At 35.0% G+C, this 20,922-nt stretch overlaps 1 protein-coding gene across 2 annotated transcripts in view; it reads left to right on the top strand.

Moving 5' to 3' along the window:
* Positions 1-19,378, top strand: part of LOC106458577 (double-stranded RNA-specific adenosine deaminase-like) — a 34,968-nt gene extending 15,590 nt beyond the window's left edge. For both annotated transcript variants that reach the window (XM_013918098.2, XM_022384845.1), the window contains exons 8-10: positions 572-754; positions 12,661-12,898; positions 17,354-19,378. In XM_013918098.2, the coding sequence (XP_013773552.1) occupies positions 572-754; positions 12,661-12,898; positions 17,354-17,582 (650 nt within the window). In that variant the 3' untranslated portion in view covers positions 17,583-19,378. The remainder of the gene's footprint in view (positions 1-571; positions 755-12,660; positions 12,899-17,353) is intronic.
* The last annotated feature ends 1,544 nt before the right edge of the window (positions 19,379-20,922 follow it).

Raw genomic sequence — 20,922 nt, 5'->3', positions numbered from 1 at the left:
TGCTAAATTAGGGACGGCTAGCGCAGATAGCCCTCGTGTAGCTTTGTGCGAAATTCAAAAACAAACAAACAAACTAACAATGATGATATCAGAGAATAAGTTGACATTAAAGGCCCTGGATCAAGAATCCCTCCCCCTCTACTACAGACACAGTCCAACATTAGTAATGTTGTACAAATAACACTAAATTACAACATAAATATAACTGATTGTTCTGTGTAATATTATGGTAGGAGTATGGGGAGCCTTAAGTCTTTTTTTTTATGACTCTAAGTTATTCCAGATGAATTGTTTGTGGGTAGATTGAGAAAGAATATATGAGTGTTAAAGTACAGAATATTTTCTTTTACACTATTTGATTAGCTCTTTTATTATTTTTGTAGACCTGTATTTGATGAATATGAATTTTCTTTAAGTTTTTGTGGTATTCTGACAGATACTTTATGTTTATTAAGTATTCCCCATATTCATGCAACACTGTAAGTTTTACAGAGTATTTTAAGTTTTGGTTTATGTGAACAGAAATACTTCTTAGTACTGTGTGAGAATCTAACTTTTTTTTTTACGTCAGGAGAAGGAACAATACCAGTTGAAGATTCTTGTGCAGTCCAGGCTTGGGATGCTGTCAAACAAGGAAATAGGTTGAGAACCATGTCCTGTAGTGATAAGATTGCTGCTTGGAATGTCCTTGGAATCCAGGGGGCCCTTTTGAGTCATTTCATTCATCCAGTTTATCTCAATTCTATCACATTAGGTTAGTTTATGCATAATAAATTAGGCCATGTTTTGTAGAGCTAGGTGATTAAATTGATTAGGAAATTCTACTAATCATCCAGCTCTACTGTTATGTAGCTATTCTCATACTGGGCTTGTATATGAACCATTAGAATTTCCTAGTGCTTCTGTTAAGCTGTTATGTGTATTTGTGTTTTCAGCTTTTGTAGAAGTTTATTAACACTAATACTTATGTAGAATAAGTTACATCTGCTCTCTCTCTATATATATATATATCAATGAACAAAACAGGTCCAAACAAAAAAACGAAATTGAAGATGCTGCATGAATTAAAAGGATCTCCAAGGTACAGACTATAATGTGGGATATAAAATGTGCCCTGGGTTTTGGAATGGACTGCGAAAATAGCACCCACATTCCAGTGGAGACACAGTGTCTGCCAGTCTTAACCTTCATTCACCAGTCTCACATGTTGAAAAAACAAAAAAATATCAGACAAAATCATTAAAAAAATAAATGTTAGGAGAGCAAAATGTGGGTGCTCAAGTCCACAATGTCCCACATCTGTATTGTCCTTCATTGTCTGCAGACAGTTGTGGGTAGGTGGCTGCTCTCCAAAGTAATAAAAAGGTAAAAAGAATAATGAAAATAAGGTTTTACCAATTTTCAGCCTTTACCTGAGCCTTTATGTGTGATAAGGTGTTCATCCACATAGAAATGGTGCCAAGATGTTTAAACACTCTTATTAATAACTATAAATACTTCTTGGAAACTTTAAGCAAGAACTTCTTAATTTTTACTTCTTTATATTTATTTAATATATTTTTACATTTATTACAAAATATTTTGATCATTTTATTTAATGTTTCTTTATTAAATCCATTAAATACTAATTTTTCATAAATATTTCATCATTAATAATGACATATAAAAAAATTTACAAAATTTGAGTAATTATGAAGTTAATACTTATAACAGAAGAGTGTGGCATACTACTATTAAAAAATGGTAAGCCATATGTTGGAGTCGAAAAATATTTAGATTGATATTATTATCAGTTATTTTAATTTCTTTATCTAGATAATGTGTCTTTACATTCTAAAGATAATATTTTATATACGTATTTCTGATATGTACTTACCTCCTTTCACCCAAAATTCTCTTGATCTTGGTTTGCCCTTGCTAAAAAGTTTATCGCTAACAGCGCACCAGTCCTTTACACCCCATCATTTTCATGACATTTCAGAACATTTTATTGCCTTCCATTAATCATACTGCATCATCTGTACTAGTGCAGGTAGCGTTCTTTATTATTCTATCACAATCCTCATTTTCGAGAATTGGCAGGTACAAGTTAAAAACACCGGCATTTCATTGGGGAAGAAGTGTGGGAAAAGAGGGAAGTACCTATCAGAAATACATTTCAGTGTAAGAAAACGTTAACTTCCAAAACGGGACTATCTCCATGCACCCAAAGCTAAAATCCCACACTGCAAAGGTAGAGGGGCTTATGAAGGTGTGACAGTATTCAGTCAAGAGGAGAGCAACCGCCTTAAAAGAACAGGTATGCCATAATAAGAAAAGAAGGCACACCTATGGAGTATAGCACTACTTCTGGAACCCCCACATCCTCAAAAGAGATTGAACTACCCATGTAGAAAGGGAAGGAGAAGGTAGGGCCTACATGACTGCCAGCTCCAAATCCTACAGCTGAAGTGGAGAACGCTGGTTGCGACTGAGTTGTGAATTGAAGAGAACTCCCAAATGAATAAGAAACTGTGTGGGGGTAATAAAGGACTTCTACAACTTGATGAGAAATGCCAATTGAGCAGCTTTTCGAAGATGTAAGCAGGTATGAGTGATTGACTGAGTATGGGAACAGGTGAGCAGTAGCTAATCATCTATGTAATGGTGAGTCCGAAGACCCAGCAAGGGAAGATGATGTGCAAAAGAGTGTATCACTCAACAAAACACATATGCAGCTGAAGAAGGACCAAACAGCAGTGCCCAGAACTGGAAGACAGAACCCTCATCGATGAAATGAAGAAAATGGAACATTGAAGAACTTGAGAATAAAAAGGCACCCAGTTAACAATGTCAAATGTTGACTCATATCTAATACTTAATTAGATGTGACTAGTAATAAAGAAAAAGGAACTTACAAACTAACTAACATAATCAATGAAAAGAAGTATAAATAACAAATCAACACATCCTCAAAAGTGGCTGAAGTTACAATTACCCAAACAATAACTAACATGCAAAACCCATACATATACCGAAAGTGAATCAAACTGTAAACTCAAAGTTAAACTAAAGTAACTGAGATGGTAAAAGAATTATAAAAATCTAACTTACCAAGTACTGAGCAGAGAAGACATGAAAGACCTAAATTATTGCATATGGAAATTAGGTCCATCCACCCAAGCTCATGTATACCAACTGCGAGTGGGGAATACATGTTGGAAAACGTACCACAGATCTACTGGGAAGAAGAACAATACTTAATCTAGCAGATTACATGGAGGCGTGGTAACAGGTGGATTGTTTGTTTTGAATTTTGTGTGAAGCTACATAAAGGCTATCTGCGTTGGCCATCCCTAATTTACCAGTGTAAGACTAGAGGGAAGGCAGCTAGTCATCACCACCCACCGCCAACTCTTGGGCTTCTCTTTTTACCAACGAATAGTGGGATTGACCGTCACATTATAATGCCCCCATGGCTGAAAGGGCGAGAATGTTTGATGGGATGGGGATTTGAACCCGCAACCCAAAAATTGTGAGTCTAGTTCCCTAACCATCTGGCCATGCCGGGCCTGGTAACAGGTGGAAAGTGTCGTATAAAGAAATTTCCACTTGGTAGTTATATCCTTCCTCACAAAATATGTAACATGAAAGGAAGAAATCGTTGGCCGAACATAAGACACGAATTAAAGCCTGTGCTTCCCCAGCAGACGTCTCGATCCTGAGACTTAGGGACTCATGTCAGAACCATTGTCTACTATAGTGGGAAATTCATCCTCCACCATATTAAATCTCAAATTCATATGTACAAATTACAATTTGGAAAACAGAAATATTTCAAAAACAAATGAGTCGAAACAATGGAAATTAAACACAAGAAGTTGAAACAGATATAAATTAGTTATCAAGCACAATCAAATTTTTGTAGTCACATGGAGAGCTAGTTAAAAAACATGTCTATACACTAAAATGCCAATTGAGAATGTGAAGATTGTGCAAGAATAGTAGAGGGAGCTACATGCGCTAGTATAGATGGCACAGTATGATTGGTGGAGGGTAGTCACATGATTAGCAAATTCTGAAATGGTGCAAAAATTAAGGGGTATAAAAGACTGATGAGATGTTAGCTTACTATTTTTGGCAGTGCTTAGAGGGCAAACCAAGGTCGAGATGATTTTGAGTCAGCAAAGGTAGTACTGTTTCAGAATTGAAGTATTTTCAATTTTTAATTCTACCACATATATAATGTTAATAAAATTGTTTATCTCAGGATTACTTATACCAATTAAATCATTTATATATCTATAAATTAAAGCAAAAATTTCAGGATTTATGAAATATTCAACAGTTTTTCATTTATTACTTTGGGGAGCAATCATCTTCCCACAACTGTCTGCAGGCATTGAAGAGCAATAGAGATTTGGGATGCTGTGGACTTGAACACCCACATTTTGCTCTCTTAACTTTTTATTTGATAAATATGTTTGATTATTTGTTTTATATTTTCTTCAACATGTGAAACTGGCGAACATAGGTTAAAACTAGTAGACAGTGTATCCACACTGCAATGTGGGTCCTACTTTCACAGTCACCTCCAAAAGCCAGGGCACATTTTATATCCCCCATTACAGCCTGTACCTTGGGGACCCTTTTAAATTATGCAGCATCTTCAATTTCATTTTTTGTTTGGGTCTGTTTTGTAGGTTAAAATTTAATTAATCACAAGTTTGGATTTGCTGTTTTTAATACAGTCCTTTCTTTTGATGTTAATTTTTGCTTAACTGTTTAAGTACTAATTTTCTATACATATTTCAGTGGATGTGATTTGTTGCTGACAATGTTGCACATTTCCATTACGTTGTTCATTCTCTATGTTATTGCAGTTAGGTATCATTGCCTTAACTAATAGACAAACTATGTCAACTGTAATTTACCCTAGCGATATGATTATAGTAATTATATTGCTGCTAATGTTATAAGATGTAATAGCAAACAATGTCTCACATATCCTGCTCTAAACTCTTTTCATCTTGTTATTCATACAAATTCATTCAGAAAAATATATAATGTAGTTTATCTATTAACTTGTACTGAATATAATATGGAATATGTTGGTCAAACTTCAAATCCATTATATATGTACATATAAACTTACAAAGAACTCAAATTAAAAACAATTTACTGAATTACAAAGAATTAAAGCATTTCAGAATTCATCCTTTTATTTATGTTAAAATAACTGTATTAGAAATTGTTAATGAAGAACCCAACGGTTTGAAATTAAAAAAATTATATCCTTATGGTTTAAACCAAGATTTTAATATTTTTTCACTGTTCTAAATTTGAGTAATTTATGCAGCTTCATTAATTTTGTTTTGTGTTTGGGGCTGTTTAAAATGTTGTTCATCACAGGTTTTGATTTGCTGTTTTAATGCAGTTCTTCATTTTGATTAACTGTTTAAGTACTAATTTTCTATACATACATAAATATATGTATGTGTGTGTGTGTATATATATATATATATATTTGTTTTTGCTGATAAAAGCATTTCATTGTAACACAGTTGAAAAATAGTGGATTTTGAATGAGAAAATCTCAGTCTAAGGAATTGAGTAAATTAATATTACTTGAAATACTTTTTATCAAAATGCTAAATTACAAATGAATACTGAAATAACATGATGATGAATCAGAACTGTACAGTTAGTTCTTCAAAACAAAACAGAAAGGATTCTTGATTTATCTACCAGATACCTATTAAAATAACATCTATAGCTAACAGAAATTGTATGTATGATTATATTATTTTATCACTAACTGCAACCCACAAAACATTTGCAGTAGTTATTGTGCTCTTTGCTTGAATTTTCCTTATTCTATCATTTTTACACATGGCATTTAAGCTATGCTCTCTTTGCAGGCCTTGAATGTTACATTAATAAATCCTAGTCTCTTTGAAAAACTTTTATGAGGTCAGACACACAAACTCACATAGACATAACTTTATTTAATATACTGCACATAAAGTAAACAATAAGATATAATAATGGTATTTATAATAGTATACGGAATATGAAACATTCCAATACATACATACCTCCTCTTCCACTTAGAGCTATTACTCAACTGCCAGGGTTTTTTCATTTGCCCATCTAAGCATTGGTTTGATTTTTTCTTGCTTGCACCAGTCTTTTTTACCCCCACTTAATTGCCTTTTGCAATATTTGTCTCATGACACTCTCCACCTACATCAATGTGCCCTATATCCTGGTACTGTATATAAACATTCATTGTTTTGAGATATTTTTACCATTGTTAGTGTTATCTACTTGCTTTTCGTAATAATAATTTATAATAACTATAAAATATATATATGTATATAAAATACAAATTTTTTATTCTGATTAACAAGCTGATTCATGTCACGAATTCCCAGATTATTATTTCCGGTACGGAGGCAAATTAGCCTCACACAAAAATCGGGGGCAGGGGGGTCACTGTCGGTGATCTTATATATAGTGAGATGGAGGCATACATTCGGATCTGTGGTGGTCCTCTGGGGGGCTCTGAGGCTGCAATTGAGGGCGATCCTTGACATTCTGGAGAGAATTTAGGTTCGCTTTATCCTGCACCTTCTTTTAGTGTGTTGGCTTTTTAGTCCTCCTGTGGGACAATGGTGAGTTTGTAGACTCGTAGCACTGGGGTCCAGGGTTCGATTTCTTCACGTGGACGTGACGGATGGCCCAACATTGCTCTAACAAAAATTTACCTCACAAAAGATTGTTCCAATCGATGATAATCAACTCAGTCATTAAAGGAAAAATAAAATAAAAGGCCACTTTGGGATAAGCTGCCTTTGATTTGTTTTCTTCTGTTGGTTCTTTGAGAGTGTGATGTTTTTGGTTTTCTTCATGGTTGCTTTTGAGCCTGCTTCTTACTTGATATCTGAAAGGTCTGGGAGCAAATTTTTAGTTTTTCTTTTCATCTATAGATATTGTGGTTCATGCTGGAAAGTTTACTTCTCAGTTACGTGAAGGGACAGTTATATCTTATCCGACACGTTGTCAGAACTTCGTGATTTTAGCCTACCACCGCCAGGTGGAAACATTTTCCGACTCTCAAATAATACTTCTGCTCCTCGAATTGCATGGTTCTAAAGCAGAGTTTGTAGTTAACCTGAGTAAATCTATGTCCCCTGATGGGACAGGGTAAGTCTACAGTCTTCCAACTCTAAAATTCACCATTTTATTTTCCTTTCACTTCACTTTTTTGGAAGACTCTCAGGATCACCAACTTCATTGATAATGAGCTGGATTTCTGTTAGCATGCCTGTTGGTTCAGTTTTTGACTTCTACATTCTTCCCCTTGTCGTTGAAGTCTTGAATTTCATCGTCTCGTACAGGGGGTTATAGTTCTGCCCCTATTCGTGAGTCTCGACCCCCAACATCAGCCTCTCGGTACATTGGTACCCAGAATTGATTTTGTCTATATCCAAGTGTTCCAAGGGTCTGTGGGGGCTCGGATCCAAGAATTTCTGGAAGTGTGGTAACCTTAACCACAGATTCAGTTCCACTGAAGGTCCTTGATTCAGGGTTCGTCGTTCAGTTCATATCTTCACCTTCATTATCCACCCAACCTGTGGGGTTTCTGTCTCTCGCAGATCATCAGGATTTGGAATTTTGTTCTAGGGCTATCAGAGTTTGGTTGGTCTGGGGGTAGTGAGTGAGTCGTGCTAGTTCTTCTAAGGTTTTATTCCTGTCAGTTGTTGGGCCTATGCAGACAGGAGATTGGGGTCCATTCAATGATCTTTTTTCATCTATAACCATGCCTAGATTCTCCAAGGTTCACAAGTTATTCATTCATCAATCTGAGTTGACATTTCTTACTGGGATTGTAGATGTCCATGTTTACTGTAGTCAGCTCCTATCTGCACATTGCCAAAGTGAAGGAGTCTCACCACTATTGGCATTTGTTGTGCACAAGAGTCAGGTACTTTCGTTCCAGGTTTTTAACCTTTGGACTTGCATCAGCTTCACATGGGTTCTGCCATATTGTACAAATTTTCTCGTTATTTCCATTCCATTGCACGGTGCACACTACTCCATGGATGACTGGTTTCTGCTGGCACTATCTCATCAATTGTCAGAGCATCACATCCTGATTCTACTTTCAGAAACAACCAAGGCAGGCTTCATTTTCAGGGCTGAAAAGCTATCCTTGCTACAATTCTATATGTCATCAGTCTGGGTAATTTATATTTTTCATCTCATCTGTCAGTTGGGCTCAGTTGAATCCCATCCAGCTCAATGCTATGAAATAAAATGTCAGACTCTTACTCACCTCTCCTTCTCCCACAGCACAGGCGGTTTTTTCTCTTCTAGGAATGTGGACATCACTCGAATTCCTTATGCCTTTGGGACGAGAGCACAAGAGATCATTTTAATGATCTTTATGCGACCAATTGATCATAAACATCAATTCATTGGTTCCCCAGTTTCCTTAGTTGGGATCATTCTTTGATCCTGAGGGGTTGTTAAGTTGGGACACTACTATGATATGGGTTCCTTTGCCGCCACTTTGTCCAGAGTTCCATCTTTTCACGATTGTCTTGCTTCATGGATGGGGTGCAAATACCAACAGTCAGGAATTCAAGGGTCTATGCACAGACAAAGAGACTGTCCTACACAATGTTTTAGTCCTTCTTGCTCTTCAAGAAGCGATGAATGCCTGATGGTCTAGACTTATAAGGGGAAAATTGTCAGACTTAACTCTGACAATTCTGTTGTATGGCTTGTGTTTCTCATCGAGGAGGTACTTAGTCCAGGGCTCCTTTCTAGAGATCATTCTTATCTTATCACCCTACTAGCTTGTCATGTTCCATGGGTGATGCCTGTGGTAGCAGTTCAATTGTTTCAATCCTCACAGATTCTCCTAACAGAATAGATGCTGCATCGCAATATTCTGTTGCATTGGCTCTAATATTGCAACTTTGATTGATGGGTTGGCCTCTCATTGATTCACCAAACTACTGCCAATTTGGACTACAGTTCCTCATCTTTAGGATTTAGCAATGGATGTATTCCATCAGGACAGAACAGGATTACAACTCAAGGCCTTCTATCCCCTTCATATATGATACAGGGTACTAAATATCATTTGTTCCAACCCATTGTTGGGTCCTGTTGATAGCACAGATTGGCTTTTACACCCTGGTTTTTGCTTCTGCAGTGCCCCCTAGTGGCACAGCGGTATGTACCCGGACTTACAATGCTAGAATCCGGATTTCGGTACCCGTGGTGGGCAGAGCACAGATAGCCCATTGTGTAGCTTTGTGCTTAATTACAAAACAAACAAGCTTCTGCAGTACCTTCTGGAGTGTCCACCTTTTCCACTTCTTTTTCAGCTATCTCTATGGAGGTAGCCATGATCTGCCTTGATACATCTGGCTATCCAGAAACTCAAGTTTCAGACATGGAGAATATGCAGTCTTTCACACAGCATTGGGGTTTAATTTATAATGTTGCCATAGATCTGTTTCAGTTTTTGCTTACTCAGAAATGAACATTTGTCAATGGAAATGACATGCATATTGGAAATGGTGTATTGAAAGGAGGTTAAACCTATTTTGGGCAGAAGTGCCAACCATAACTCGTTTTTTTTTTACATCTTCCACAGTCATCCTGTTTAAGGCAGCCTTATTGACTACTGTTCGTTTATCGTGACTACATAATTTGAGACCCCAGCACTCTCTGGATGGATTCCTCAAGTCACTTTCGATCCTTGGTCCCAAATGACCATTTCAGCTACCTAACAAGTATATTAAAAATTTAAAGTACAGGCTCTTTCTCAGCTCTTCTTATATGCCATATATCCCCTTTACCTGAAGGTTTCTTTTTCATGGTTGCTGACCTACAGAGATTATTGGTCGGAGTGATTTGTGCTGTTTGTCGACAGAGTATTTTCTCATTCTCTCTACATTCTCAGACCAGTTCTTCTTACCCAAGACACTGTCAGACAGAAAAGGGGTTAAAGTCCTTTTCACCTATTCATCTATTTCTCACTTCAAGGTCCAATCAGATTTCGATCATGGTAATGTTCAGTGAGGGTCTTGAAGGTCTTGTTGCTTGCTGTAATATCTTTAGAGATGCTAGGCAATGACTTTTCTTCTGCACTCTCATTGAAGATGAGGATTCTTTTGCGAGTTACATATATTCAGATTTGTCCCGTTTCTATGTCATTAGCAGCCCGGTCAAATTGCCCACTGGAGCTCATTGAGAGGACTGGTATATGGTCTCCCCCAATACTTTTATCTCACATTATATGCCTGATCTGGCAGTTTCTTCACCTGAGGGCTTTTGCCTACCCCCTTTATCTATCTTAACCATTTCAACTAGATTATACAGAGGGGGTGAGTCTTTTCATTGCTGCCTTTCAGGGTCTCTTAACTTGTTTTCATAGGATCCCTATCTGTGTCTAGTGTTGCCCATGCAAGTGTGCTTTTATTAAACAAATTTAGCACTAGCAACCACTAATTCAATATACTTTATACAGGTTGAAACAGGCTCTGTAGAAATGAGGTGTTCCATAAGACCACCTACGAGCTGACCAGGTGGTATTAGTGTACTATGCTGGACCGCCACTCATGGACTATCATTAGTAAAGCATAAGAGGATTCTGCCTGTCCCTGCCGATCAGTAGATTGAATAAAACAGGGTTGGTTTGCTTTCAAAAATTTAGGGAACTTGGTTCATCTATTGCACTGTTTCCAGAGCACTGTTCCTCAGGACTCCCCAATGCACATTACCCCCAGATTCTACTAGTGGAGCTAGGGAGTCCTTACCACACACAGTTTCCAATCACCAGGGTGGTAGACAAAGGCTCTTCCTCTAGATTGTTAGAGTGAATTTCTCCACTCTTGGAGAAGAGGACAAAGTTGAGGGCTCTCCTACCTTGGTCCCTGGATGTTTTTTCCAGATGTCAGTAGGAGTGGCACCAGCCTATGAGGGAGCCTTGTCGTAATACTGGTTCAGATTTGATGCTCTGATATCCAGTTGGGGTGTGCATGGCCCTTCTGTTTGATCAATATAGGTTCAGTATGTTGTTCATGGAAGAGGGTCCACTATCTCCTCATAAATCCAAAAGTGGAGTGTTCCCATCCTTGGTCCTTGGTTAAGCACAGTTGTTCCACGTCTTACCCATAATTCTGGGGGCAAGTGGAATGAGGATGAATGTTCATAATTCCAAACCAGATGAGTTGTGTTTCCTTTGGTTGAGTAAGGCATATACGGTCCCGTCATTCCAAGCTTGGGGTGCTGCCTTTCAGGCTTCTTCAGGTGGAGGAGAGAGTTTATCCACATTGGTGTTGCTTACTTTCTCATCATGATTCCAGTGGCTCAGAATGCATCACTCTATGGCTATAGGTTTGGATACAACGTTGTGGTCCAATTGCCCTTCCTATCCATGTAAGATATAGAGACCAAGACTTCTTAATTCCAACTCCAAGTACTGGAACCTTGGCTGTCTGGTTGGGGCTGGTCTATAATGTTGATCACTCATATAAAATTCCACCCACAAAACATGAATTAAGTTCAAGTTGAAGAACATACCTGTTCTGGGTGTAGTGTGGTTCCTCCACTAGGGTGCCAATCTTCTTTTAACACACCCATGATCTATGTAGATGCTTTCTATATGGATAATGCCCTCACTGGCCCCTCCACCTTCACAATGTGGGATTGTAGCTATAAATGGGAGAAGATGTAAGTATGTATGAAGATGTAATCAGAGCAATGCTTAGATGGGCAAAGGAAGACACCCTGGCAGTCAAGTAATAGCTATATGTATGAGAGGAGGTAAGTATTATTGGAAATACATTTTCAATTGTGGAAAATGTTAACGCTATGAGCATTCAGTGTATGACACGGTTTTATGAGTCGAAACAAAGAAACTGATAAAAACGAAGAATAAAACCTGTAGTAAAGAAAAGGGTAGCTAAAATGTGTTTATAGCAGTCATTGAAAGGAACTGAAGCTAATTTATTGCAAAGTAAAATTGTAATGAAGGCAAACTTAGCTGAATATGCAGAAATGTCTAATGCGTGTTCACAAAGTGATAAGCATATGGTTTGAACAAACTTGGCATGTGTATTTTAGACGTAAATAAGTATAGAAAGCCATAGCAAGTGTATTTAGTGTAATGCTGATTTTTTTTTTTAGGAAATTACACATTGGTTAAGTGTTGTTTGTGTGAAATACCTTGCAAATAAAAAAAGTTGAAATTGAAGTCAGTTATTACATGATTATAACGACATTGTGCCATCGTGCACCATACTCTTTGAATTAAAAAGTTTTGACTAAGCAAAAAACAGGAAAAGTGATTCTGAATGGAAAAGCCGGTATGCAATCCAGATTCCTCTGACAATGGCCTTTCTAACACAATAAGATTTGTAGCATTTGATCAGGAAATTCGTAAGCAAGGTTTCGACAGACAAAAACAAGCATATTATTCATACAGATTGCTGTATATATGGATTTTGTCTGTTTGATTTTATGTGAAATAATATACATTTTTGTTGATGTGTGTAATATGATGGTGTTTGAAGCTTCAATGAGCAGTTCATGAGACATCTGTGTTTTATTTTTATTATGTAAGTGACATCTTGATGATTGTTAACTTCATGCTAGGTGCACTGTATCATCATGGCCATCTTTCTAGAGCTGTGTGCTGCCGTCTGGAAGGAAAGACTGAGTTTGGGCACTTTTTACCAGCTGGCTACACACTAAACCACCCACAGCTAGGACGTGTATCCATTTATAAAGCTCCTCGTGAAACTGAGAAAACAAAACCTTTTGGAATCAACTGGTGTTGTGGAGATAGCAAACCAGAAGTTACTAATGCATTAACAGGAATGTGTAATGACAAGTAAGGCTAATCCTACAATACTTTTCATATATATATAATATGATTGAGCGATATAAGCTAGTCATACGCAAGGGGTTGTATGGGAAAAATTAAATGAAGTGCAGAATTTTGGAGTTTAATGATATATATTTATTTACTGATGTACTTACGATTATATTACAATTATTCCATTTCCATTTTTTGCCGATAGTATCAATTTCTGATAATTGTGTCTAATTATTGATTGATACTAATAACATGAAACAATTTAATATTTTCAATATATATTAATTAATTTTCCATGCTGGCAAAAATATATTCACTGCCAGTAACATGAAAAATTTTATTATTTTCAAAATTAGGTAATTGATTTTCCACACCAGCACAACTTTAGTCACTGCCAGCAGCATGAAATTATTGATTATTATTTATCTAATAAAAACCTTCCATACTTGAAAGGAATGCATTTTGAATCAGATTATTAAAGACTAAGGAATTAATGTTAATTAAAATACTTTTTATAAATACTTAAAATTAGAAATAAATACTAAAATAGTTTGTATTAGTAATGCTGTATCAGAACTGTGCAGTTAATGATATCTGTGGTAGTCAGAATCACTAGTATTGGTACTTGCCAATAATGGTATCTGTAGTAGTCAGAATAACTAATATCGGTACTTGCCAATAATGGTACCATGACTCCACAGTTGGTATCTGTGATACTCAGAATAACCAGTACCAGTACTTGCCAATAATGGTCTCATGACTGTGCAGTTAATGGTATCTGTGGTAGTCAGAATATCCAATACCAGTACTTGCCAGTAATGGTATCAAAACTCTACAGTTAATGGTATGTGTAGTACTCAGAATCACCAGTACTGGAACTTGCCAGCAGTGGTATCAGAATTCTACAGTTTATGGTATCTGTGATAGTCATAATAACTAATACTGATACTTGCCAATAATGTCACCATTGGTGACAATACCAATATAATAGTAATTAGTGCATCTCAGATGTATGGGAACCATATTTTATTTTATTTTATATTTAACAATAAGGAAAAAGTTATTTTGTGTTTTTAAAGATATAAGTTTAAATTAAGTAATTTTATGCTGTACACTTTTGGAGATTTTTTATTAGATTTTGAATATATATTTCTGTCAGGGATTTAAATATGAGTGGGCTGAGGATTCTTCCGCAGTAGGTATCTGTGACTTGTTGGCAATAAACAGACAGCACACAATCCACATATTTTAAAATAATATTTTTAAAACAAGTCAACTGTATGTACAAAAATGCTTTACACTATAGGATATCACAGTTTTATCTAAAACTCTAAATAATTATCTTGTCAAAAAGCCACATAGGCTGATTCAATTACTTTAGAATCCAATTAACAAGATGAATTATTTTTCTCTACTCTTATCACAATAGTATTGGTAAATAATTCACTTACGTTACCATGTGGGTTACCACAGTTGTATCCTGAATCTTAAATAATTGTCTTCTTTTCATCAAAGTCCACACAGGTGGGTACAATTACTTTAGAACACCCTTTGACATGACAAATTATTCCCCTTACCTCTGTTTACTGTGGTAAACCACGGGATAATGTAAGTAAATTATTTACTGATACTATTGTGATAAGAGTAGAGAAAAATAATTTGTCTTGTCATTTGGTTTTAAAGTAATTGAATCAGCCTATATGGACTTTTGACAAGAAAGGAGAATTATTTAGGTTTAGATAAAACTGTGATATCCTATAGTGTAAAGAATTTTTTGACATATGTTTGACTTGTTTCAACAAGTATATGCAGGAATGACATCAGAAGATGTCATGGACTATGACATATAAAAAGTGACTTTGCTGAAATTATATGAACTTACTGAAGAAGGATTTCACCAGAAATTCAGAGAAGTCAAACCTAACACTGGAGAAAACTGTATTTCCATTTGCAGCACATCTATGGTGATACTTTACCAGCTGGACTAAGTTGGCCAAGTATGACAACAGTTTTGAGGGACTGGCAGACCTACTAATACATGAACAGTTCATGAGTATGTGCTCAACTGCCTTGTCACCAAAATACATGAACAAGATGGTTAAGCTGGGAGAACAGTGTATAGAAGCCCATGGAGGGAGTATAACTGGCAAGTCCAAGGATATCTATTTAAAATCAAAAGCAGTGGTGGCTTACCAGATGCAGGAGTCCACCAAAAGTGACAGGAGATTAACAGACGAAAAAGGGAGAAGAGATTCTGTATTTGTTATAAAACAGAGCACATTGCAAAGGAATGAAAGTCCATTACCAACAAGTAACAGCAGAAATCTCAACATAAAGAAGCTGGAGCTACTTATGAAGATAATGCTGGTAAGAAACAAAAATGGATGCTACTGCCAGAAGAAACAGAATCAAGAAAACACCTCAGATTCACCACAAGAAGGAAGTACCATTTCTATGATTGATCGGTGTATGGACTAATAGTCAGCTGAAGTTAGCAAATGGATCAACAATGTCAGTTGTGATTGGAGCATGTTACAGATATCGAGAGGTTCCAACAAATTACAATATTGCAGTAGGTGAAGGATATGTCGGGGACAAGAAAATGACTGTCCTCTGAAACAATGGTTGCAGCAGCGAGAACTAGTTTAGTATCTGATAGCCAGATGACAGGCAAGGTGTGCCTGTGTGTGCTAATTGATGGGACAGTGAGAAAGTTTCCCATAGCAAAAAAAAAGATATATACTCCATATTATGTAGAAGACCTTGAAGCCTTGTGTATCAAGTCACCAATATACGACTTGGTGATTGGAAACATACTAGGTAGTAGAAATTTGGAGGAACTAGACAGAAAGAAGATGGATGAAGCATCTGCAATCACCACTAGAGCTCAAGGGAAGAAGAGCAAGCAATATATAAAGACCTTTAAAGTATCCAAGAGGAAGTCTAGCACAAAACAAAGAGGAAAGAGACTTAAAAAAACAGAGGACTAGAAAGAAGTATTGTACCAGACCTATCGAAGCAGCTGGTGAAGCTAAATACATCAAAGGCAGTAAGAAGTACTTATATAACAAGAAGGTCAAGGATTGACATTTTGAGGTCAGACAGAAAGCCTTAATTCTGCTGCCCACAGCCAACAACAAATTCAACCAGCAGTGGAAAGGACCTTTTGCAGTACAAAATGTGGTCAACTGAATGCATTATAAGGTGTGTGTGGATGGGATAATCAAGGTCTACTATGCCAATCTGTTGAAGAGGTACTTTTAGAGGGAAGACAATTAGAACAGGAAACAATTATTTAAAGTTCAATATACAACTGTGGTAACCCACTGAGTAATGTAAGTGAATTGACTGCAGATTGTAAAGTAAGAAACAAAGTAGAGAAAAATAGTTTGTCTTGTCAATTTGATTCTAAAGTTATTGAATCAGCCTGAGTGGACTTTTGACAAGAAAATAGAATTATTTAGAGTTTTAGATACAACTGCAATATCCTATAGTGTAAAGAAGTTTTGTATTGGATTCTGTGATGTCCATTTATTGTTGACATTTCTTGCCAACAAAATACAGACATCTACTATAGAAAAACCCAGCCCACATATACATAAAAACCTGACAATTTCTTACTGATTTTTGTAAAAATCAATTAGTTTTTGTAAATTAAATAAACTGATATGGTTCTGTTTATATCCATGGGTTTTTATTTTCTAAAAACACACACACAGTGTTTTGTGTGTTGTTTAATAATAAAAAAATGTTTTTATGATCTCATCCAACAGGTTTTAGGCAGTGAAGTGATCAATATAATTATATTAAAACTTGATTATATTGTATAATAATAACTCTTAGATATGAATTAAAGATTACTTATGGCTGTGTAAAATAACATATCTAAATATAAATTGCTTTAAAAAATTAATAAGAGTTTGGGAAATTGTAGTTACAAAAGTGGATAAATATTGATTAAAGAATCCTGATGACTGGACTTCTTTAAAAAGGTAGTCCTCCCTTCCTTTAAAGAAGGAGACTATTAGGTTTTAAGAACCCATGAGTGGAAGCAAAGGAAAATATGTTATAATATGCCAACTACACTACATCTGCCACACTCAGTGCCAATAAGGCCTTTTGCCCAATACAAAAACTCACCAGGGCAGCAGGGATACAACAGACATAGTATTGGTCCAGGCACTATTTATCAGTTTTTATGAGCAACAACTGTTATGGGGTGAACCATGTTAAGCGAGTAAATTGTAATTATTATCAATTTTGTTTTAAGCCATTTACAAATCAGACTTTTAGGGTAAGAATTAAAAACACAAAATTATTTTTTTATAATTTCTAACTGATTATTTCTTTTTATTTTACTCCTACAGAAATAAAAGTGGAAGAAGATTATTGCTTGTTTTTCAGGTGATTGTGACATTGTGTTGACTTAAGCAAACTGGTTAATAACGATGATTGCGTTTACTCTTACAGGGCTGAAAGTTACCAACAATCAAGACTGTGTAAAGCCAGTTTGTTTGAATGTTTCAAAAAATTGTGTAACTTGAGTAAGAGGGAGGAGCTTCTAAAGCAGAGCTATCGAACTAGCAAACTAAATGCATATGACTACCAGCAGGCTAAACAGAGGCTCTATGCAAGGTTTGAAGAGTTGGGAAGGGGTACCTGGCTGAAGAAACCCCTGGAAGAAGAAGAGTTCTTCTGAAAAATTGCAAAAGGAGCATTGCTTTGTATTTCATGAAGAAAAGTGAATTTAGAATCAAACAATAGAAACTTCAATTAGAAAAGTAGTTAAGAATTGATATTAGTATAGTTTGCATTGACTTAACTCACAGTGGTTAATAACAGAATACACGATATAGTTAATGTTAACTATTTGTATAATTCTAGTCGAATATTAATACTGAAAATATATTATAGACAATATTTAATTGATACTTATTAATTAAACTTCAACATTTTAAACCAATTTTCTTGAAAGGAGAATTCAAATTTTTTTTTATAATCTTTAAAAAAATATTGATGTTACGAAAAATGAAACTGTACATTCATTGTTTTCAATATGTTTTATATGTGGATATCAGTGTATATATATATATAGTTGGACCTTATCTGTCTTAACACTTTCGAGTACATGCTGAAGGATTTAAAATAATGTAAAAACTTACTTAAACAGTTTTACAATATTAGTCAAATAACAAATGTTTATTTTTACAAGGACTGAACTTTTTTAATTATTAAGAGTTAGAATATAGATCAAAAAGATTGGTTTTTGAAGAAATAAAATCTTTACTAAAACATTTTTTTTATAGTGAATGAAAAATAAGACTTTAAACATAGGTAGGTAGGCTGTATGTTGCTAAGGGTGGAACAGTGGTTGAACAATTTCTAATATGAGCAAGAATAATTTTTTTATTAAATTGCTGCAAATATGTAAAACGTTTGGATTTTGAATTCCTTTTTGTTTATTTGTTTTTAACCTTCAAAAAATAGTTAGTTTATTGATTCCATTTGGGATAGAAATACAGTGATAAAAGTACGTGGTTTTTGAATGTTTGTTCTGTTTAGAACAGTAAACATGTAATTGTGCATATTTTTTCCATATCTTTAATGCTTTGTTTCATGTAAGATATGTTGATGTCAATCATTTTCCCTAAATTGATAAGCTACAAACAAGCTTGTCTTGGTGTTTGCAAGAAAAGGCCAAAACATCAAAAAAACAGTTGTAGATATTTTTATAGTGCTTTTTGTTGTTGTTGAGATATAAGAATAATTTAGAACTGGATGTTTCTGTAGCGTTTTATTGTATTTTTTGTTTAATACAAGTTAGATAGCCATTTTGTATTCAGATTCTTTTTTCATTTTTCAGTAAATGTTATTTACCACCTACTTTTGTTTGTCTTTGAAACAAAAAGTATAAAAAATGAGAACTGTTGAACTGAATTTCTGTCAAACATGTTTTAGTGGAAATGAATGAATGATAATACAACAAATTACAAAAGCATGAAGTACTGTAATTTTGGATACTATGAATGTGTAATCATTTTCAAACCAACATTCTGTAAGTCTGTTGGGTTTTGTTATGTCCAGGTTTGACAGATTGTCTTTCATGATTGGTTGTTTTCTTTTATACATTTAAGTTGTTACAAAGGTAAGAGAGATTATTACTTGCTCTGATTGAGTGAAGAAAACTAATATTGTAGTTTATTTTTAAAATAAATACCTTCTTAACATTTCATGTAAGAGAACTTTTAGTCACTCAAGTTAAATTAGTCAGTGGTATTTTTTTGAGTTTGTTATTATTATTATAGCTATGAAACTACAGTGATTTTTGTAATGTTTGTATGTTACATTGAAACTTTGACGTGATTTTAAAAATACGTGATTACGAAGTTTGTTTCACAACTATTTTGAAAGAACCAAATATGAGATTTATCAGTTTTAATTCTTGTATTTTAGGTGAAGTTATAAAGCAGATCAGTTTGGATCTTAACTTTCATACTAAGTGTTCACTGTTTTTTGTTAAATTATTCTCTTGGCCAACTTAGCTAAGTAGTATGATGAAGAAACGACCAAAAACAAGATTATAGTATCACTTTTTACAGCAACAGTCCAATGAATTTCACTTATTGTTGTTTGAAATTGTTATAGTTTTATATTATTGTATTATACGAATATAAAAAAAAATATCTGCGTGGCCTGATTCCATATTCTCCATTAGACTTTCAAACAAATTTACATGTGTGTTACTTGTTGTGAGAATAGCACTGTGAGTAGAAGGTCGCTCCTGAAGAACTTGCAGAAACAAAACTTTGAGCGAAATAATGAAAAACCCTATTCTGGAGTTCATGATCGTTTCTTCATCGTATTACGTTTTTAAATGTATACTATGATATTATTGCTGTATTAAAAGTACTTCTACATATGTTATATGATTCACACATATTTTCCGCCACATAACGTCATAGTTCTTTATCCGTGCCTTTTTTTCTCGCGTGTAGTATCGATGGGTATGAATTATACATGTTACAAAACACATTTTTCTAAACTAGTAATACAGCAAATTGTTTTTGGGTCCTTGGCCGTTGGTTACAGGGTTTCTAATATAATCACACCGACAATATTGTGACTAATCCCACTAATTATTACTTGGATTACATATTTATTTTACATGAAAATTAGTGATTCTGCCCAAAAGTTTGGTCATTTGTTTGTGTGAAGAAATATTTAGATCTCGCATGTGAAGAAGTTGGTAAATTAATGGTTAAAACAGTGGGCTTAACAATGTTTTTCCAGCTTGAGCCTGTTCAACCACCTTTAAAAAGTTACTGTTTCTACCAGAAAACCTACTCGTCAGTAAATGTAACACGAACCTTACAATGCTTCACACAAATAACTGAAAATGATAATGCTGAGAGCACAGTTGTTAGCGCGTGAAACTGTCTCTTTTCCAATAAATCTCTGCATACTTACGTTTCTAAAGTTTACCAAGTACAAAATAAGTGACAAAGGCTCATTTTATTTATCTGTTCTAAAACAAAGTAAATACAAATTTGTAATCATATTTCAGAATATAAACTCAATTTTTTTAAAATCGATCCATGTTCAAACTAACTAAAAACACCATAAATTAAACTCTTGAACCAGAGCGTGTAAGAACCTAGAACTTAAAAAATAATAATGAAATAAATTACTAAGCGATGTTACGGTTTCAGTAGAATGGGCCTGTTATGTATAACATTGTTTTTTCACTATTAGAAACAGGAAAGCGTTTTTCCAACAATACAAAAAAAAAAAAATGTTGCTTAATCAGACAACCAAAAGAAAGTTGTTTTTTTTCTATCATACTTTTGGTTATAAAAGGAATGTCTTCTTATTATGCCCCCCAGTGGCACTGCGGACTTACAACGCTAGAAACCGGGTTTCGATACTCGTGGTGGGCAGAGCTTTGTGCTTAATTTCAAACAAACTTATTATTGTTACGTCTCCGTGTGTTAATTAATTTTCCGTAACTTCGTTCCGACGAAACTTAAGCGACACAAGTT

This window comes from Limulus polyphemus, unplaced genomic scaffold (assembly GCF_000517525.1).
Source record: "Limulus polyphemus unplaced genomic scaffold, Limulus_polyphemus-2.1.2 Scaffold488, whole genome shotgun sequence".
Lineage (NCBI taxonomy): Eukaryota > Metazoa > Arthropoda > Merostomata > Xiphosura > Limulidae > Limulus > Limulus polyphemus.
Note: the sequence above shows the minus strand (reverse complement) of the source record. Positions and strands in the feature narration are given on the sequence as shown.